General features: G+C 40.4%; 1 protein-coding gene across 6 annotated transcripts in view; it reads right to left on the bottom strand.

Moving 5' to 3' along the window:
- Positions 1-19,772, bottom strand: part of MARK3 (microtubule affinity regulating kinase 3) — a 107,545-nt gene that overhangs the window by 15,097 nt on the left and 72,676 nt on the right. For 4 of the 6 annotated variants that reach the window (XM_082619785.1, XM_082619787.1, XM_082619784.1 and 1 more), the window contains 9 exons: positions 19,436-19,506; positions 14,533-14,589; positions 12,264-12,500; positions 11,985-12,104; positions 11,645-11,744; positions 11,215-11,327; positions 10,568-10,721; positions 5,074-5,291; positions 1,755-1,858 (listed from right to left, as the gene is read on the bottom strand). In XM_082619785.1, the coding sequence (XP_082475911.1) occupies positions 1,755-1,858; positions 5,074-5,291; positions 10,568-10,721; positions 11,215-11,327; positions 11,645-11,744; positions 11,985-12,104; positions 12,264-12,500; positions 14,533-14,589; positions 19,436-19,506 (1,174 nt within the window). The remainder of the gene's footprint in view (positions 1-1,754; positions 1,859-5,073; positions 5,292-10,567; positions 10,722-11,214; positions 11,328-11,644; positions 11,745-11,984; positions 12,105-12,263; positions 12,501-14,532; positions 14,590-19,435; positions 19,507-19,772) is intronic. The other 2 variants (XM_082619788.1, XM_082619786.1) reach the window with 1 other exon arrangement.

Here is a 19,772-nt window from a genome sequence, read left to right as displayed (position 1 = left end):
CTAAAGTTCAAAAGGAATCTGATAGAATAATTCAACAATTCGGAAGAATCTGTAAAAAGAAGGGTCATGAAACAACATTTTTCTAGTTCCATAGACTAAAATCCATAACAGATTAGAAACTTTTGGGAATTCCCTGGCGGTCCAGAGGTTAGGACTCAGCACTTTCACTGTGGGGGACCCAGGTTCAATCCCTGGTCAGGGAACTAAGATCCCATGAGGCCAGAAAAAAAAAAAAAAGAAGAAGAAAGAAACTTCTAAGTCTTCTGATATCTCCTATTCAGTCACTTCGAACTAGAAGAAATTTGATAGATTTAACAAAGTAACTGTAAGAAAAGAAAATTTACCAAAAAATAGACCACTATTAAAAAATAAATATATCAATCACTAATTTAAAAGCTATCTAGCCCAGTTGCTCTACTCAAATTATTAATAGTTCTTAATCATACGAAAAAGACAATGTTAAAACAAGCACATACATAGGAATCAGAAGACAGAATACCAGGATGTAAATATTTCTAAAAATTCACTGAAAAATGAATGTAATCTCACATAGTAAGCTTTTACCTTCATGTCAATTCAAACATAAGTGGTCTGTGGAAGAGGGGAATGATAAAATAGTCTGGTTTTAAGGACAGAAGAATTTTTGCTTAGGTTGTTATATAAGTTACTGATCAAACATTTCATTTGACTGATGAGATCTAAAGGAAACAGAAATCTTATAATGCAATTTCAAAAAGTAAATGTCAGAAAAAGAGGAAAAACAATTTTGATGCTACACATGAGAATGTGATATGATCAAGCAATGTTCAGAGAGGCCAGGGGACAATGGAAGACGATGTGAATTTATTTTATGGATTTCTACTCCAGAACTTTATCTGCTCACTTTGACCTTAGCTCACCATTTTGAATCTAGTTTTATACTACTTTTCCAAAAAGAAAGAAGGAAAATCATGCCCAATTGGGAAATTTGTTCTATATACAATATATTTAACTACTCTACCAATCCAACTCCCCCCACCCACTTTTCCCTCTGCCCAAACTTAGCTCTCCTCCATGGTTTCTGGATGTACTTAATCCCACTTCTCTGTTTCTGATTTTGAAACCCCAAGAAAATTGTTTGCATGATCTAACTCCTTACTGACACATTACTTTGTTAGTATTTTAAATCATGCTTATCCAATGTATGACTGCCTCTCTACCAGATTAAAATCATTCAGAAGACTGCACTCTCCATTTCTCTGGGATACTCCAGTGTGTCCTTTTCAGGTGAAGACTGTGTTACCACGCGTCCACCATGCCCCTCTGACACACTGCTGACCTCTGACTGAAGGCTCACCCACCCCACCAGGTGCTCCACATCTCCCTGAGGTGTGGCTCCCAGTCTCAGGTCCTCGTCCTTCCCCCTTCCAGCCTTGGTTCAAGTTATTCATATGCACAAAATAATCTCCATTTCCCTGTTCATAATTCTACAATTAAACCATAGCTTACCATCTAGTTCCTCTGGGAAAGCTCCCTGCTTTAACTCAACCCTTCCAATCATCACACACAGCTGGCCAGGAGGATAAGCTCTGGACAATGAGAGGAATTTGGAATTCTAGGATCTCACTAAAACTCTGCGTTCAAATTTAACTTACCATTAGCGAATACTTACCACTATTATTTGAATTTTGACTATAAAAACTGAGAAGCAAATATCATTCTTCCATTTCTCTTGGGAAAAACAAATTTTCTTGCAAACAGGTAAAATTTCATACCTGTTTTCTTTGCCATTCTGAATCACTGAATGTCTATCAGCTGTGGTTCTTTCACTGCAAACGTAAGTATTCCGCCGCGTCATTCCACCAGATGTTGTATTACTCTATTTAAAAAAAAGGGCATTTTGGTCTTAAACTATTTAGTAAGTATAGTACAATAGGAAAAAACCCCCACCTAATTTAAATAAACGTGAATACTCTTTAAATAAACCTACACTAAAATATCAACAGTACTGGTCACTAGATCAGAGAAGAGGATGAAGGCAGCAACCTCCACCCTCCTTCCTACCCTCCAATGTTTCTGCAATAATGAAAAATGGCTATGGTAAAGTGACTTTGAAAAGCTGGCTATAATAATCTACAGAGTAATAACTCATGGATTATTTAAAACAAAGCAGACAGAGAGATCCACTATTTTTAAAAGGTAATACTTTCAAAGTAAAAAATTAAAAAGCAAGGATTATAAATATAAGGTAAATATACAAATAAAACAAAAATTAAAAAAATAGAAAAATAAATATTAGGGTTAAAACTGTAAAACTATTAGAAAAAGACGGGTAAATCTACATGACCTTGGATTTGACGAGAGATTCAGATAAGACACACACACCAAAATGAGTAACAAAAAGAAAAAAATAAACTGGACTTTATCAAAATAAGAAACTTTTGTTCATCAAAGAACATTATCAAGGATGTGAAAAGAGAACCTACAGAATAGGAGAACACATTTGCAAATCCTATATTTGGTAAAGGTTTAATATCCAGAATATATAATGAACCCTTACAACTCAACCACAAGATGACAAACAACCCAATTTAAAAATGGGCAAAGGGGGCCTCCCTGGTGGCGCAGTGGTTGAGAGTCCGCCTGCTGATGCAGGGGATACGGGTTCGTGCCCCGGTCTGGGAGGATCCCATATGCCGCGGAGCGGCTGGGCCCGTGAGCCATGGCCGCTGGGCCTGCGCATCCGGAGCCTGTGCTCCGCAACGGGAGAGGCCACAACAGTGAGAGGCCCGCATACCGCAAAAAGAAAAAAAAAAAAAAAAAAAAAAAAAAAGGGCAAAGGACTTGAATAGACATTTTTCCAAAGAAGGCATACAAATAGCCAATAAACACATGAAAAGATGCTGAACATCACTGGTCATTTAGGAAACGCAAATCAAAACCACAATGAGGTACCACTTCACACCCACCAGGATAGCTATAATTAAAAAAAACAGAAAATAACAAGTATCGGCAAGGATGTGGAGAAATAGAGACTCAAATACGGCAGGTGCGGTACACAAACTTGTACACAAATCCTTACAGCAACATTATTTATAATAACCAAAAGATAGGAACAATCTAAATGTCCATCAACGAGTAAGAAGGTAAACAAACTGTGGCATATAAAAAGGAATGAGTTCACCCAACAACTTGGAAGAACCATGAAAATATTACGGTGAGTAAAAGAAGGCAGACACAAGAGGCTTGTATAAGTCCATTTATATGAAATCTCCAGAATAGGCAAACCTATTGGGAGAGAAAGCAGATTACTGGTTGCCGGGGGCTGGGGAAGAGAGGATTGGAGAGAGTGATTACTTAATGAGCACAGGGTGCTCTGAAGTGTTTCAGAACTAGAGAGAGGTAGAGGCTGCACAACACTGTGAATGTACTACATGCCACTGAATAGTATGCTTCAAATGGCTAATTATATGTCATGTGAATTTCACATCAATTTGTAAAAAGCTAATACTTTCAAAATTAAAAAGCAAGGAACAAAAGTCACAAGTAAAAACTTTTATCAGATAACAATTTTAAAACAAAGATAAAAGCAGCCACCTTTAATACAGCATGAGCAGATCATGTATAGGGAAGCTGAAAACAAATGGGAGAAAATTATAATAACATACTTTCCTTTATAAATAATCATGTATGAGTGGCTAATAATGCTTGGGATATACTTTCAAAAGGGGGGTGTGCAGATGAATAGAGTGAAGGAATGGAAGTTATGAAGGCAGGGAACAAAGTCTTTTTCTTCTTCTGGTAACTGTCAACAAAAATTGGAGGCTGAATTTAAATTGCAGGGCTATGGAATGACGATCCAATTTTACTGCATTAGGAAGCCAAATAAAAAACCTTTCCACACAGCGTTTACTCTGATAAAGCACAATGTCAAAGGATGGAACACACAAAACCTTCTAGGTTCCTTTATAAGCCCCTCCCCAAGAACCGGCCAAAGGGAGCAGCACGGATTCCATGTGGGCTCCTCAGTTTGGGGTTTCTTTAGGGTAGAGGGAAGGCTTTATCACCGCTAACTTTTAGGGAAAAATGTGGTTACAGAATATGCTTAAAATTGTTCATTCTCTGCAAATTCTTTTTTAAATTACTTTTTGAGTCTTCCAATTATAAAATAAATAAGTCCTGGGGATGCAATGTGCAGCATGGTGACTCTAGTGAACAATATTGTAGTGCATATTTGGAAGTTGCCAAGAGGGTAAATCTAAGAAGTTCTCATCACAAGAAAAAAATTCTGTAACTGTGTATGGTGACGGATGTTAATTAGACTTAGAGATCATTTCACAATAAATACAAACATCAAATCATTAAAAAAATTACTTTTGGAGTGCTAAGAATAATAATCACTATGCTAGGTCAGAGAGAACACATTTCAATTCACCAAGAAGTTTCTGAAACTGAATAGATTCAATTTAACAAATACTACCTACTCCTAGGGAGATTTTGTTCAGGGCAGGGATTAAGAGACAGACAGATTCAGTTTAGCAGTATAATTTTAGACAATTACCTAACTTTTCTTCAATTTCTTCACTTTTAACATTTAGCTAATACATGAAAAAGCACTCAGCATGGTCCCTGGCACATGGTAAGGACTCAGTCAACACTCTGTATCGATAGAGCCCTTTGAGATGCAGGGCAAACACCAAATCTCTGGCAGTCAGAGCTCACAGTGCCCTGTACAGACTCCATCAGGTTTCTGTTTGCCATCACCTGTCTGCACTGTCCCCATTTGGTTTTATTCATTTCCTCTGTTAGATTATGACGTCTTTCCATATCTCAGCACCTGATACAGTCTGAAGTTTAGCAGATGTTTATGGAGTAACTAAAAACAGCCCTTGACATAAAGGATCTGATCACTCATCCAGTGGGATACGGCTCAACAAGAAATACGTGCAACAGAGCAAGTGATCCTTACAGGCTGAGACTGTGCCTGGTGGCCCAGTGGGTAGGGCTTTGTAGGCAGATGAACAAACAGGAGCAAAATGTCTTATCATTTCAATCCTACAACCCTAGCCTGCCCTACAGTCCGACAATACTTACACCGGGGACGGTGGAGCTCTTCTTGCGTTCAGGAATATCCGCCTTGTTGGGATTACTCGCACTCCCAAGCATGGGACTGGCTGGAGCAACTCCCTTTCCTCCAGCAGCACTGCCGCCTGGTTTCCGGGAGGGAACTCCATCTTCTCTGAGGTCGCCGTCTGCAGTGCTGGTCTGACTCCTTTTCGGATACGCCACAACTGAAGGAATAGCCGGTCCAGCTAAAATACAGAGTTCACTTTTTAAAAGTCAGAATATAGTTTTGTTTTATCCTGTGAAAATGAACACTTTATAAGATGACCCAAGATTTCTATTCATCTAAGAAAATATAAGACAGTAGAAATCTTCTAAGATGCTTCCCATTCATGTATAATGTTTTCCCTATGCAATGAATTCAATTTTATTTTATTTTTTAAAAATTACCTAACCACTTTTTTTTAAAAATAAATTTATTTATTTATGGCTGCGTTGGCTCTTCGTTGCTGCACGTGGGCTTTCTCTAGTTGTGGTGAGCGGGGGCTGCTCTTCGTTACGGTGTGTGGGCTTCTCATTGCAGTGGCTTATCTTGTTGCGGAGCACGGGTTCTAGGTGCACGGGTTTCAGGAGTTGTGGCTCGCAAGCTCTAGAGCGCAGGCTCAGTACTTGTGCCGCACGGGCTTAGTTGCTCTGTGGCATGTGGGATCTTCCCAAACCCGCGTCCCCTGCATTGGCAGACAGATTCTTAACTACTGTACCACCAGGGAAGTCCTGAATTCAATTTTAAAATTTCACTTATTAGTCCCTAACATTCTACTTTTTTAAAGTTTTTTTTTTTTTTTAACTAATAGGCTTATATAGTTGTCTTTCTGTTCACAGGGTGTTACTGGACAGATAAATAATCAAACTAACTTGATGCACACACATCATGCAGAATGAACTGGTTCACCTGGTGTCTATACACCTGAGTGAGTTTCATCCTGTTTGTGTAAGAGACGCTGTCACCTTTTAGAAAAGAACAGTACAGATTTACAGGCTCTTTCCTTTGAAGTTTTACCTTGCATCTTTTTTACAGCACTCATAACCTTCTAGGTAAACAGGAATTTGAGCAGACAAGGAGAGGCAGAGGCAGTATAAGCAAAAGAAAGCATGTTTCTCATGGAAGTGACAGGGAGGACATGGGTGGATGTTCCCGGTCAGACCCCCTCCCAGGAGGAGGATGCCTAGGGACATCCCAGGTGGGCAATTAACTGATGTCCTGCAGTAAATCACCTAGAGACTCTGATGACACAGGAGATTCGGAGTTCAAAGAATTTTGGAAATGAACGAGATAACTAGTATATTCATTATATATGACGTCCAGTGGTAATCTTAAGGAACAGCACCAAATGCTCATCATTTATGGTAGAAAAGCCTTTATATTTTAGGTCTATTAAAAAATGGATGGCAGGGGGAAGAGGGCAGTGGAGGGAGGGACTGGGAGCTTGGGGTTAGTAGATGCAAACTACTACATATAGAATGGATAAACAACCAGGTCTCACTGTATAGTACAGGGAATTATATTCAATATCCTGAGATAAACCATAATGGAAAAGAATATGAAAAAGAATGTATATATGTGTATAACTGAGGCACTCTGCTGTATAGCAGAAATTAACACAACATTGTAAATCAACTATACTTCAACAGAAAAATAAATTATTAAAAAAAAAGGATGGGGTGGGGTACAGAAAAGCTACTTCTAGGACAAAAATCCAAATGGTAAATCTAGGGAATTCCCTGGTGGTCCAGTGGTTAGGACCCTGTGCTTTCACTGCTGAGAGCCCGGGTTCGATCCCTTGTTGGGGAGCTAAGATCCCACAAGCTGCATGGTGTGGTAAATAAATAAATAATGGTAACTCTATTTAGAACTGAATTAAAAGTAAACAAAGATTTGATTTATGGGAGAACAACAATCAAGTTCTCAGTTTGGCTATTTTAACATATAAAACAAAGAATCAGCCAAGTATAGGATGATACTACCCTTAATACTTCTCTTTCCTCTCAATATCATGATACATCTAATGACATTCTGAATCTTTAGGGTTACTACCAATTTGTTTTGAAACATTTATTATTGCTATTTAGAAAATTAAAAGATTTTTTTTTCATTTTAGGATTTGAGATTGTGCATGGAAACAGTTATTGATACAACCCACTGACCTCATTCATTCAGACTGCTCCTGTTTTACTTGCACTGTGTGTTATGTGCGTGGGTATTCATCTCTACACACTTTAATCACATGTGCAGATTCATGTGATCACCACCAGTCAAGATGAAGAACAGTTCTATCTCAAGGACCTTGTGGGCGACCCTATCACAGCCACAGCCACCTATCTTCCACCTCAAGTCCCTTCCCTAAATCCTGGCAACTGCTAATCTGTTCTCATCTCTGTAATTCCGTCATTTCAAGAATGTTATGTGAATGGAGTCAATGTAACCTTTTGAGATTGTCTCCCCCCACTCAGCATAATTCCCTTGAGATCCATCCAAATTGTTGTATTTGTCAATAATTTGTTCCTTTTTAGTGCTGAGTAGTGTTCTGTGGTGTGGATATATCACGCAAAAATGTGATTTTTCTTCTTCTTCTTCCTTTTTTAATTTTGAGCCACACCGCACAGCTTGCAGGATCTTAGTTCCCTGACCAGGGAGTGAACCCGGGCCACAACAGTGAAAGTGCCTAGAGTCCTAATTAACCACTGGACCGCAAGGGAATTCCCCAAAATATGATTTTTTTTAAAAATAATTTTTATTTAATTAATTTATTTATATATTTTGTATTTTATTTTAGGCTGCGTTGGGTCTCAGTTGTGGCTCGTGGGATCTTCGTTACAGCATGCTGGATCTTTTGTTGTGGCGTGCAGGTTCCAGAGCACATTGACACGCAGGCACACGCGCACTCTAGTTGAGGCACGTGGGCTCAGTAGTTGTAGCATGCGGGCTTAGTTGCCCTGCAGCATGTGGGATCTTAGTTCCCCGACTAGGGATCAAACCCGAGTACCCTGCACTGGAAGGCAGATTCTTTACTGCTGAACAACCAGGGAAGCCCCAGTTTCTTTCTTTTTTTTTTTTTTTTAAATGAGCTCACTGTCTCTTTTTTTAATATTTATATCTTTATTCCAATTGGAATCCAACCTTGTATAAGATGTGAGAAATGGATGCAAATTTATTTTTTTTTCTGATCACTACCAACCTCCCCAATACCACTGACTGGTTAATAGAACAGTGATTCTTCACTTTCTTTCCTTTTTTTTTTTTTAAATAAAAGAACCCCTTGAAAATCTGATGAAGATCACCCTTCCTAGAAAAAAATGTACATACATACAGGGGAGTTCACACATGGGACTGAAATTAAGAAACACAAATAAAAATTAAGTTATGATTTTACAGAAGCAGGCAGATATAAATCATTGGCATCCAGAGGTAGGGAACAAGAGGAGAGATGAGATGGGGTGGGAGGGCAAGCTAAAAGTTGGTCTATCTACAGGCTTGTCTGCCTTCACTTGGTACCAAGTGGATGTGCTTTACTAGATTTCATTATTTGGAAACTATCTCATTTTCAGCACTTAAATGAACAGTGCCAGAGGCATAATCAAATCTTTTTTTTTTTTGCTGATCACTATCTTCATCCCCAAAGAATGTGGAACTGGGTCAGTGATTTTCTATATACAGAATTTCTGGAAATATTCTTTTGTGAACTTCTTTTTAATATCAGAGGCTCCAAGAAAGAAGGATGATTATTATTATAAAAGCACTACTATATGAGGTAATGGGCGGGTTAGTGGACACAGCCATAGGACCAGGGGCCAGGAATCCTGGGTCTGTCTCAGGCGTTCCCACTTCTATTTAACTTCAGAAGACCTGGTGAGCTCTCTTGCCCTATTTCCTTATTGCTAATATGGGGGTTTGGTGAGCTCTTTTTAGGTCTAAAATTTTCTGAGCTGGGGAAAGGGACATGAGAAAACTCCATCACCAGGTTTCTTCCAGGATTTAGGAACAATTCCCTTTAAACTGGTTGATTTAGAGCAACACGTAGGCATTTTGCTAATTGCTCTGCAGTACACGGAAAACCCCTCCTTGTAAGCAACTAATGTGAACACAAGAGACAGAGACCCAGATCAACACTTGGTTTACAAATGCCACCTGCACAAATCCTGGCATCAGACAGGTTCTGAGCTCTCAGTTATACCCTAGAAAATAGCAGACAAATAGACAGTGTACTGACAGTGTCAGGACAATGTGCTGCTTTGGCCCACACCAAGTAGAGAGGCAGCAGCAGCAGGGAGAGAAATGGAAACCAGAGTGTCATCACTTTTGGTGCAAAACCAAAGCTGCAGACACCTGGAACACGCTGTGCAATTCCAAGTGCCACATCTCAAGGTGAAAGAATGGAGGTGGACAAAGTCCAGAGAAGGGAAATGAACTGAACAAAGAGATGAACGGGTGTTCCATGTGAGGATGTATTTTTAAAAGTTAGGACCAGGCCAACCTAAATGCGGTTCCTGCACGCTCGAATTAAAGGAAATAATAATATGTGAATAAACACACACCTGCTAGAGTCTCTGGATTCCAACAAATGGGGCTGCCTTGAAGGTAGAATAACTGTCAGGTTTGGTAAGCATATCTTTTAGGGTCTTAAGTCTCATGAAATATTCACTTCTATGGTGAAAACTTTTAAGAGTGAGGGTGGTTAGACACACCAACAGCTAGAGTGTGGCTGAGAAAGACACAGGTCAAAAATTTAAACCAATTAAGGCAAAACTGGGATACTATACATTTTCCAGGGCTGCGCTGTCCAATGTGGTAGCCACTGGCTGCACATGGCTTTATAAATTTAACTGAGACAAAATTGAAAATCATTTCCACAGTTCAAGTGCTCAACAGTCACATGTGGCTAAGGCTTCTAAGCAGTCAGGTCTTACTCAATAAAAGCCTACTGAGGGACTTCCCTGGTGGCGCAGTGGTTAAAAATCCGCCTGCCAATGCAGGGGACATGGGTTCCATCCCTGGTCTGGGAAGATCCCACATGCTGCGGAGCAACTAAGCCTGTGCGCCCTAACTACTGAGGCTGTGCCCTACAGCCCGCGAGCCACAACTACAGAAGCTCGTGCTCCTAGAGCCCATGCTCCACAACAAAGAGAAGCCACCACAATGAGAAGCCTGCGCGCCGCAACGAAGAGTAGCCCCCACTCGCTGCAACTAGACAAAGCCCGCGCGCAGCAACGAAGACCCAAAGGAGCCAAAAATAAATAAATTAAAAAAAAAAAAAAAAAAAAAGCTTACTGAGTGTACCAAGGAGATCAGAGCTTGAGATAAATATGCCAGAACCTGCAGGACTGCTTTGTCCTGCAATGTCAAGAAGGGAAATCAAGCAACTCCAACCCCAGTAGTCCACAAGCAAAAGGATGCTTCCCAGTGTTAGGAGGCCTCCTGGTTAACGGGAGACTCTGAGAGAACACACTGGAATGGTCTCAAACTTACCATGGTCACTGTACCGCCTCTGCTTCTGGCTTGAAGAAACACTTCTCTGTACTTTGTGGTGAGGAGACTGGCCAGTACTGTTGTTGAGGTCACTGCTTGGCCTAACCTTAGCAAGTGAAAGATTGCTGCTAGAACTGGAATCACTAGCATCCAGCTAAGAGAAAATGAGAAAAACAGAGCAAACCACAACACGAGCCCAAATGGTTTATTATGAAACTAAACTTACAATACACAAACCTCTCATAAGTAGTTCACTGAGAGAGAAGAATCAGTGTACAAAAATGACAACCCTCAACTCAGGCAAAAGTATTTTTCTGACTGTTGGAAAAACTCACACAAGGATAAGTATTTATGTTCTTCCTTCCAGGCTTTTTCAAAAAACTTAAAACGCTCTATTTATTTCATCTGATACTTTACATCATTTAAAAACTACTAATGACTATAGGTTAACTTAATGGAAGCCAAATTATTAAAGGTTATTATCTTAAAGTTAAAATAGTGTCTCATAATAGCCATAGGAGTTAGTTATTTAAAGGTAAATTTAAAAATATTATCAAATGTTATATACACTAAAAAAAACCTAAGAGTTTACATGAGTTAATAATTCACAAAAAGGATATTGTAGGTTTTTATCTGATTATTCTTACCTCTGAAGATTTCCTCCCCAACAACAAGTATGTAGCTGTGATTTCATCATATTTCATCTTACTAAGAGATTCTTGAATTTCATCTTGTGAATATCCCATTCCCACCATAATATCTAAAAGAAGGGTATAATATAGTTTATGTGTTTCGTTTGGTTAAGAAATCATTATGTTATAGGGTAAAATAATTTCCTTTATTTGACCCAAAAGATCACACATTTTCTAACATAAACGGGCAGTTGGCTTATTTCTGAGTTACTGAGTGCTATTACAGGAAACTGCAGATAAATTCCTAAATATGACAAAACATATAAGCTGATTCATGTAACTTATGCTTAACTTCCCATTATCCCCATTTTAGGCATACACGTATGAATCAAAACAGAAGTATGTTACTTGTACATACACCAACATGCAGGCACAGAATAATTACCTATTCTTTTCTGGTCTGAGATGTCTAGTTCTGGTTCAACAAATGGTTTTAGTTCATCTTCCTCATGCCCTGCATTGATCCACCTGTCCTTCATAATTTGCTGAAAGGTGAACTGTTCATTAGCAGCATAAAATGAAACATTCTGGTAATCACAATATTTAGGAAAGTTTATTTTCAACATTTCATCGATTATGGCTCAAAGGATAACTTTTAAAAAATGTCTCAATATTACCTAAAAAACCCCAGGATAATATTCAATACATCATACAAACCAAGCAAAGTTCTAAAAATACTTTAAAGACGCTCCAAAGTTGTTCCTTATTTCCACGTATGTGATTACCTCTAGAGTGCCTCGTTTTATTGGATTTAGCACCAGGAAACGTTTGAGAAGGTTTTCACAGTCTGTGGACATGTAGAAAGGGATTCTGTATTTCCCTCTTAATACTCTCTCTCTCAGTTCCTTTGGGGAGGCAGAGAGGAAAGAAAACTAGTGAGTCAACTTTTAGGTTAAAAAAGAACTCCAAGAACCCCACTGAAACAACATTAACACATTAACTCTTATCATTTTATAAAATCCTTTTAGCTTTCTGAAGAACATGGATGCAACCACTTCTTATACCTTTAGGTTCTGTCCATCAAAGGGGAGTGACCCGCTGACTAGTGTGTAAAGAATGACGCCGAGGCTCCATACGTCCACTTCCGGCCCGTCGTATTTCTTGCCCTGGAAGAGCTCTGGGGCTGCATACGGAGGACTGCCACAAAACGTATCCAGTTTACTGCCAACAGTAAATTCATTGCTAAAACCAAAGTCAGCTATTTTAATGTTCATATCAGCATCTAACAATAGATTTTCAGCCTAGAGGGAAAACACCAAGACAAAAATGAAATTTAACCAAAATATAATCAGAACTGTGACAGAATCAGGCATTTCACAAAAGCTTTTTGTAATGATGTAAAGTTAATATACCCTAATGAATAAGCAAACATTCTTTTTAGAGAAAAAAAATAGGAGCTAAATCAGAATTCCTCATTTTTCAGCATTAATAACCAGTAACAGATATGAGGTGTAGTCATCCCTCAGCCTTCTTAGGGGACTGGTTCTAGGACCCCCTGTGGATACCATAATCCATCATCAAACAAAACGGTATAGTACAGCCAGCCCTCCTTAGCCACAGATGCAGAACCCGGGGATATGGAGGCCCGACTGTAAAGACTGATTCTAGCACTAATTATACAGCAAATGTCCATGATCAATAACATCTTTAAAGAGCTTTTTAAGAATAAGGGGCTTTTAAAAAATAGATACTCACTTTAGGTGGATAGCCACATTTCATAAACACTGCTAAGTAAGCTGTATAATGGCTATTATTGAGGAGGGAGCATCCTAAACTTCATTCAAGATAGAGATCACAGTCTTTTCCACTTGTTTCAACAAACATTTACCAGGTGGCAGTTACACACCAGGTGTCATATTAGTGTCTGGATATATAGAGCTCCGCGGCATGTGGGATCTTCCCGGACCGGGGCACGAACCCGTGTCCCCTGCATCGGCAGGCGGACTCTCAACCACTGAGCCACCAGGGAAGCCCGGGAAATGACAATCTTATTTGTGTTTTTAAAGGACCATTCTGGTTACAATGTAGGAAACAGACATGGAAGAAAGAGGCAAAACTGGAAGCAGGGAAGACCAGGCAAGAGGCTAGTGTAGTAATCAGGTACGAGATATGCTGGTGGTCTGGACTAGGAGAGTGTGAGTGGGGACAGAAAAGAGTGAGCTCAAGTGATACTCAGGAAACAGCAGCCAAAAGACCTGGGGTCTGAGTGGACGGCAGAGTAAAGGAGAGAGAGGCACCTGAAGGACAGTCACCACAATGAGAAATAAAAATTCAAGTTTAGGAAGGAAGAGTTTAGGTGTTGAACTTGCTGAACCCGAGCTACCTGAGGGATGCTGAGGTGAAGGTGTCCTTTTGTCAGCTAGACACTAAATCCTAGAGGAGAGCTCTGGCTGCAGGAATGGATCTGGGGGTCATCAACATATAGGTGGCCACTGCAGCTACTGGAGTGGATGTGAATGCAGCAAGGGTGGGTGAGCAGAGAACAAGCAAACTGATAACAGTTATGTGAGGAGAGAAAATAGTGAATATCAAGTTAAGAGAGAATCTAAACAGTGTTTAGAGAAATGCAGCTGTGAAGGTAAAGAGGAAAAAAAGGGTGTACCAGGAAGGGGAATCGGGGTGGGGAGGTTTTTCGGTAAAAGAGAGTATAAACTTGAGCATGTTTTTATACATGCTGCTAGTGACACGCCAGCAGAGAGAGAGGGCGGATGAAGAAGGGAGAGATGGGAGAAAACAGAGTGAAGCAGCCCCTGGAGGGACACAGGACCCAGAACACAGAGGCAGGGTCAGCAGAGGCATCCTGCTGTCCTGTAACAAGAGGGAAATCCTGAAAGGTTAAGGGTGGATGCAGGTGCAGCTGGGAAAGAGGGAGTTTCTGCCTGGTGTTTCTATTTTCTCTGTGAAATAGGAAACCTTATCCTATGCCAGGAGTGTGGGCAGAGGTGGACAACCGTGAAGTAGGTCTCATTTAAATACCACTGCTGTTAACAGGAGAGAATGCTGACTAGAAAAACAGAAAAGGATGCCAGGCAGCACTGCAGACACTGTCCAGGTGAGAGCATGCATTTCTGGAGGCCCCCATCTGTTTGGTGGTAGGATGATTTTTCTCCAGAGACCAACTATGAGCTGCCTTAATTGAAATGTAAAATATATCTTAGGATTTTTAAAAAAATTTAATAACACAGTCTAATCTATGCCTCCTTTGTGTCATGAGCACTGGGAGAACTGAGCACACACAAGGAAAGTGTCACTAGGAAGGGCACTAGGACTCACCTTGAGGTCTCTGTGAACGATCCGCTTCTGGTGGCAGTACTGGACTGCAGACACTATCTGGACAGGAGAGATGCAAGGTTATTAGTCATCGTTGGTGCAGAATACTCAGTGAGCACTCACTTCAATGTCTGCGTGGATCTCTAAATATAATTTTCTCATGCTCTGAACTTTTCAATTTGGAGAGACTGAGAGTGAGTGCAAGAAGAGCTAAGTGAGGCTGTTCTGTTCTTTCTAATTTTAACTAGAGAATCTCTTCTTGAGCCCTGCCCCAGATCAGAAGGCTCTGGTGCAACTTCTGCATGCCCACGTCGTTAACTCAAAACCAAGCCGGCAGTTATGGACTATCGGCGCTGGGAGTTTATCCAGGCTGGTTCTCCCCGGACAGTCCCTACAACACTCTCTTCCTTTTGGCTAATGTAGGTTCAAGGACAGCAAAACTGACTTCACTTCTCTGAGGACCAGCTTCCTCTTCCGTAAACTGGAAGGATGAATGTTGTGATGTGTGTGAACTACAAACAACGAAAACTATGATGTGCTTTATCAAGAAGAATCCCTCCTACTCTCAGCAAATGATGTGCTTCCATTTAGCCAACTTTTGATTACTCCTGTGATTAGTGCTGTTATTATTATTATTTTTTTGGCCGCGCTGTGCGGCTTGTGGGATCTTAGTCCCCCGAGCAGGGACTGAATCTGGGCCCTCGGCAGTGAAAGTGTGGAGTCCCAAACACTGGACTGCCAGGGAATTCCCTGATTGGTACTGTTAAATAACTGCTCTACTGAAATTTCACACTTACTAGCAATTTTTAAGTCTCCTTGTCTAATTATACAACTTTTATATCCTTATTATAAAAACTTTAGGGAATACAGAAAAGTACATACAACAATATGCTTTTATAACCAGCAAATAGAGATGATATCTGTTATTCTGGTGCATTTGCCTCTAGTCTCTACTTTGGTATTACATATGTGTATTTAAATATATATGATTACACATCTATAAAACTGGGGTTATAATGAAAATACTGCTTGTTTCTCCAAATCATCATCAACTTTGTTGTAAGCAACATGCATGTAACTACACTGGACACAAAAACTCAGAGAGGGCTGTTCTATTGGTTGCTATTTTGGTTCAGAATTAGCAGCAAGGATAAGCTGGGCTGGGGTTAGGGTGGGAATGATGCCAAAATCAGGGCTTCACTAAGCAGCTTCATACTCTATAAAGTGCATATGCAGAAGACCAGCCCACTCAAAATCAACTAAAGCTACACAAATTCCAATGCCAAAATATCAGTTTTAAGAGCATCTGTTAACAATTACGCTGTTCTATATTCTGTCAGCATGAAAACTGGGAAAGTGAAATATCAATAGATTTGTTTCCCTCAAAGTAACAGGTTTATTGCCTAGGAAGGACATCGGTAAATTCTACCTTACTTCTGCCTGATCAAATTTTCCCTGTTCCCCCCAACCCGGCCCCCATATTGAGATTTCTCTCATAGGTTATTTTCAAATTCTGCTTCCGAACCAGATGTGACAATGTCCTACCCTTTCTCAAAGAGAATTTCTCTTCTTTTACTTCCAAACAGCTCAAAGCTAACCTGATGCCACAATAACCTGAAAGTACTCAACTTTCAATTATTGCTTTTTTGCGTTCTGCTTATAAGGTAAAAGCAGTTATTTCCAAAGAAGGCTGACAACCCAGATGCTTCCCAGGTGAAATAAGAATGCACGCCTAATTCACTTCCAGCAACACATGAAAGAACACAGGCAGCAACACCAGCGACCCACCCAGAAAGAGCTGAGGGAAGAAGGCGGAGCCAGGAGCCTCTTCTCTCTCTTTGAAAAGAATGAGAGCTCAGCCAGCATAAATCAGAACAGCATAAACAGTAACAAGGATGAGCGTGGGGAAGGAAATGGGAAGAGGGAAAGCCATCTGCTGATGCATATGGAAAGAAGGGCCTGTTTCTGACAGAAAACAGATCAAGCATAGTGTACTCTGTGTGTGGCACACCTTTCTCTTTGTAATAAATAGGAAAACTTTTTATTTCATCAAAGTAACTATGACATAAACTTTTGGAAGGCATGGCAATTAGAAACAGAGAAAAGTGGAAGCACCAATATGCCTGATCCTTCCAGGTTTAGTAAGTGGACTTAAGGAAACACTGTGGCAGGAGAAAAGATTACATTAATTGTAAGCACTGTGAACCAAGCCAGTAATTGTACAAGTACATAAACTCTCCTTCCTGGACCAACTAACAGGTGCCCCCAATAATGCTTCAGAAGTTCTGCAGGAAATTAAGATAAGAAGCTGCGTGATAAATGTCCAAGGATCCCTGACAAGTCAGACCCCACCTGGGGGATGGGCGGAGACGGACGAAGAGAGGACAGGTCGAAGCACTGAACTGCTTCCCTGGAGAAAGTCCAGGCTCAAACCTGCTGTTGCCGGCTGGCAAGAGCCTTTTCCTCGCAGTCAATAAATCATATTTGCATAAACATTTGCAAGTCAGATAGATTCATCTGAGTGGGAAGGAATTTCAGTTTTATGAGGCAAAAAAATCTTGACTTTTAGGTGGCCAATTTATAAAAATTAAGAGTACAGTTATGGAAAGGGCCAAACAGACTTGTTTTGTAATAAAGAGAAATTTGAGCTTCCTTCCATAGACCACAGGATAAAATGATATCAGAACTGGAAAGGATTTCAGAATTAATCAAGTATAACTTCCTCTTTTTATAGCTAAAAAAACTGAGGATCAGAGAATTTAAATGATGGCCAAAGTCAATTTCAACTTTGATATCTAACAGGTTTTAATTCAAAGTACCATTAGTACTTTTAAATCAAATTAAATTTAAGCAACAGCAAAAGTTAAGAAATTTATTTGTAAGTCCTTAACTGTAAACACTAGACTAAGCAAATCAAAAGAGGCAACTGTTAAGAGAAATCTTGAAAATCGGTTAAACTTGCCTTTCTAAATATTGTGAAACCCTTAAAGACTCCTATCTATACTTCAACCTTAACAACCTTAAATGTTAATAAAACAAACATTTAAAGGTTCTGAGAGAAATGAGGCTATATTGCCATTTAAATACAGAACTTAAAACTATGGGAGGACAGCCTTAATTTAGAAGTAATAAAGTACCTGCTCCTTCCTTTAATCTAAATCAGGGGTGGGCAAATTATGGTCTGTAGGCTCAATCTGGCCCACCACTTGTTTTTGCAAATAAAGTATCATTGGGACACAATCATATGAGTGTATTTATTCACATATTGCCTAAGCTGCTTCTGTGCTACTACAGCAGAGTTAAATAGGTGCAACAGACTGTATGGCCTACGAAGCCTAAAATACTTACTATCTGGCACTTCACAGAAGGAGTTTGCTGATTCCTAATCTAAGGAAGACCGCATCATAATGATGAAGGATTTTAGTCCTGCAGTCGGAGGACGTGTCTCTGACTCAATGGTAGCTTTCCTACTTGCCAGTCATCAAATTTTGGGCAAATTATTTAGTCTTCCTGTGCCACAGTTTCCTTATCTTTAGCAAATGGGCATAATACTCTTTTTTTTTTTTTTTTTTTTGCAGTAGGCGGGCCTCTCACTGTTGTGGCCTCTCCCGTTGCGGAGCACAGGCTCTGGACGCACAGGCTCAGAGGCCATGGCTCATGGGCCCAGCCGCTCTGTGGCACGTGGGATCTTCCCAGACTGGGGCATGAACCCGCGTCCCCTGCATTGGCAGGCGGACTCTCAACCACTGCGCCACCAGGGAAGCCCCAGGCATAATACTCTTTACTCACAAGGCTGCTCCAAGATTTACATTAATGTAGGTAAAGCACTTATCCCAATATTTAGCAGGTAATGATCAATCAATAAGTAGTAATTGTTATTAGAGAGTTAAGTCACCTTTATGCTTAAAACCTATTTATTTATTTATTTATTTATTTATTTATTTATTTATTTATTTATTTATTTTTTGCTGTACGCGGGCCTCTCACTGTTGTGGCCTCTCCCGTTGCGGAGCACAGGCTCCGGACGCACAGGCCCAGCGGCCATGGCTCACGGGCCCAGCCGCTCCGCGGCATATGGGATCCTCCCAGACCGGGGCACGAACCCGCATCCCCTGCATCGGCAGGCGGACTCTCAACCACTGCGCCACCAGGGAGGCCCAAAACCTATTTATTAAAATTAATGTCTCTTTAAGGCCATGGGGTAGAGCAAGCAAGAAGGTAAGCCATTAATTCACAGGTTAAGTTCTGTTTGGTTTTGGCTTATGTAAGACAAAACTAATAATGAATTTTGGGATTGTGCCACTTCTTGCTAAAAACTTGGAAATGGTTTTCTTTTTTTTTTTTTTTTTTTTTTTTCCTTTTTGCGGTATGCGGGCCTCTCACTGTTGTGGCCTCCCCCGTTGCGGAGCACAGGCTCCGGATGCGCAGGCCCAGCGGCCATGGCTCACGGGCCCAGCCGCTCCGCGGCATATGGGATCCTCCCAGACCGGGGCACGAACCCGTATCCCCTGCATCGGCAGGCGGACTCTCAACCACTTGCGCCACCAGGGAGGCCCGGAAATGGTTTTCTTTAATGCAATCTCAAGTGTTTGCAAGGCTCTTGCTTTTTAAGGCTCAACTGTCAAAAAACTAAGGTTAAGAGTGGGACTAAAAAAAAAAAAAAAAAAGTGGGACTAAAATTTCAATTACAAAGCTAGAACTAGAACCCATGGTTGCCTCTAGCACAGTGCCTTAGGCATGAAAGCACTAAATAAACTAATCAATTTTTGTTGTGTTGAACTGAACGGCCAAAGCCTGATCCATCCTATGGGCCTTATGACATTTATAGAGGCAAACACTTGTTTGCTTTAGGGTTTAAGCAAGAAAACGTATTAAATCAATAAATTAAAGGTGCAGCAATCCATACCTGTCTAAATTTAGATCTTGCTTCTTTTTCCTTCATTCTTCCATGTGCAACCAAATAGTCAAACACTTCACCTATAATTGAGAGAAATAAAAGTAAGCAGAAGTCCTACTTCTGAGCATTAACTTTCCCATAAACTGAAAATGTTCACTTTTAGCAATGCTCTAATATTAATTTTTTTTAATTTATTTATTTGTTTATTTTGTGGTACGCACGCCTCTCACTGTTGTGGCCTCTCCCGCTGCGGAGCACAGGCTCCGGACACGCAGGCTCAGCGGCCATGGCTCACGGGCCCAGCCGCTCCGCGGCATATGGGATCTTCCCGGACCAGGGCACGAAC

The sequence above is a fragment of the Mesoplodon mirus genome (genome assembly GCF_964341445.2).
Source record: "Mesoplodon mirus genome assembly, chromosome: 4".
Lineage (NCBI taxonomy): Eukaryota > Metazoa > Chordata > Mammalia > Artiodactyla > Ziphiidae > Mesoplodon > Mesoplodon mirus.
The sequence above is the reverse complement of the archived record's forward strand: the minus strand, read 5'-3'. Positions and strand labels throughout refer to the sequence as shown.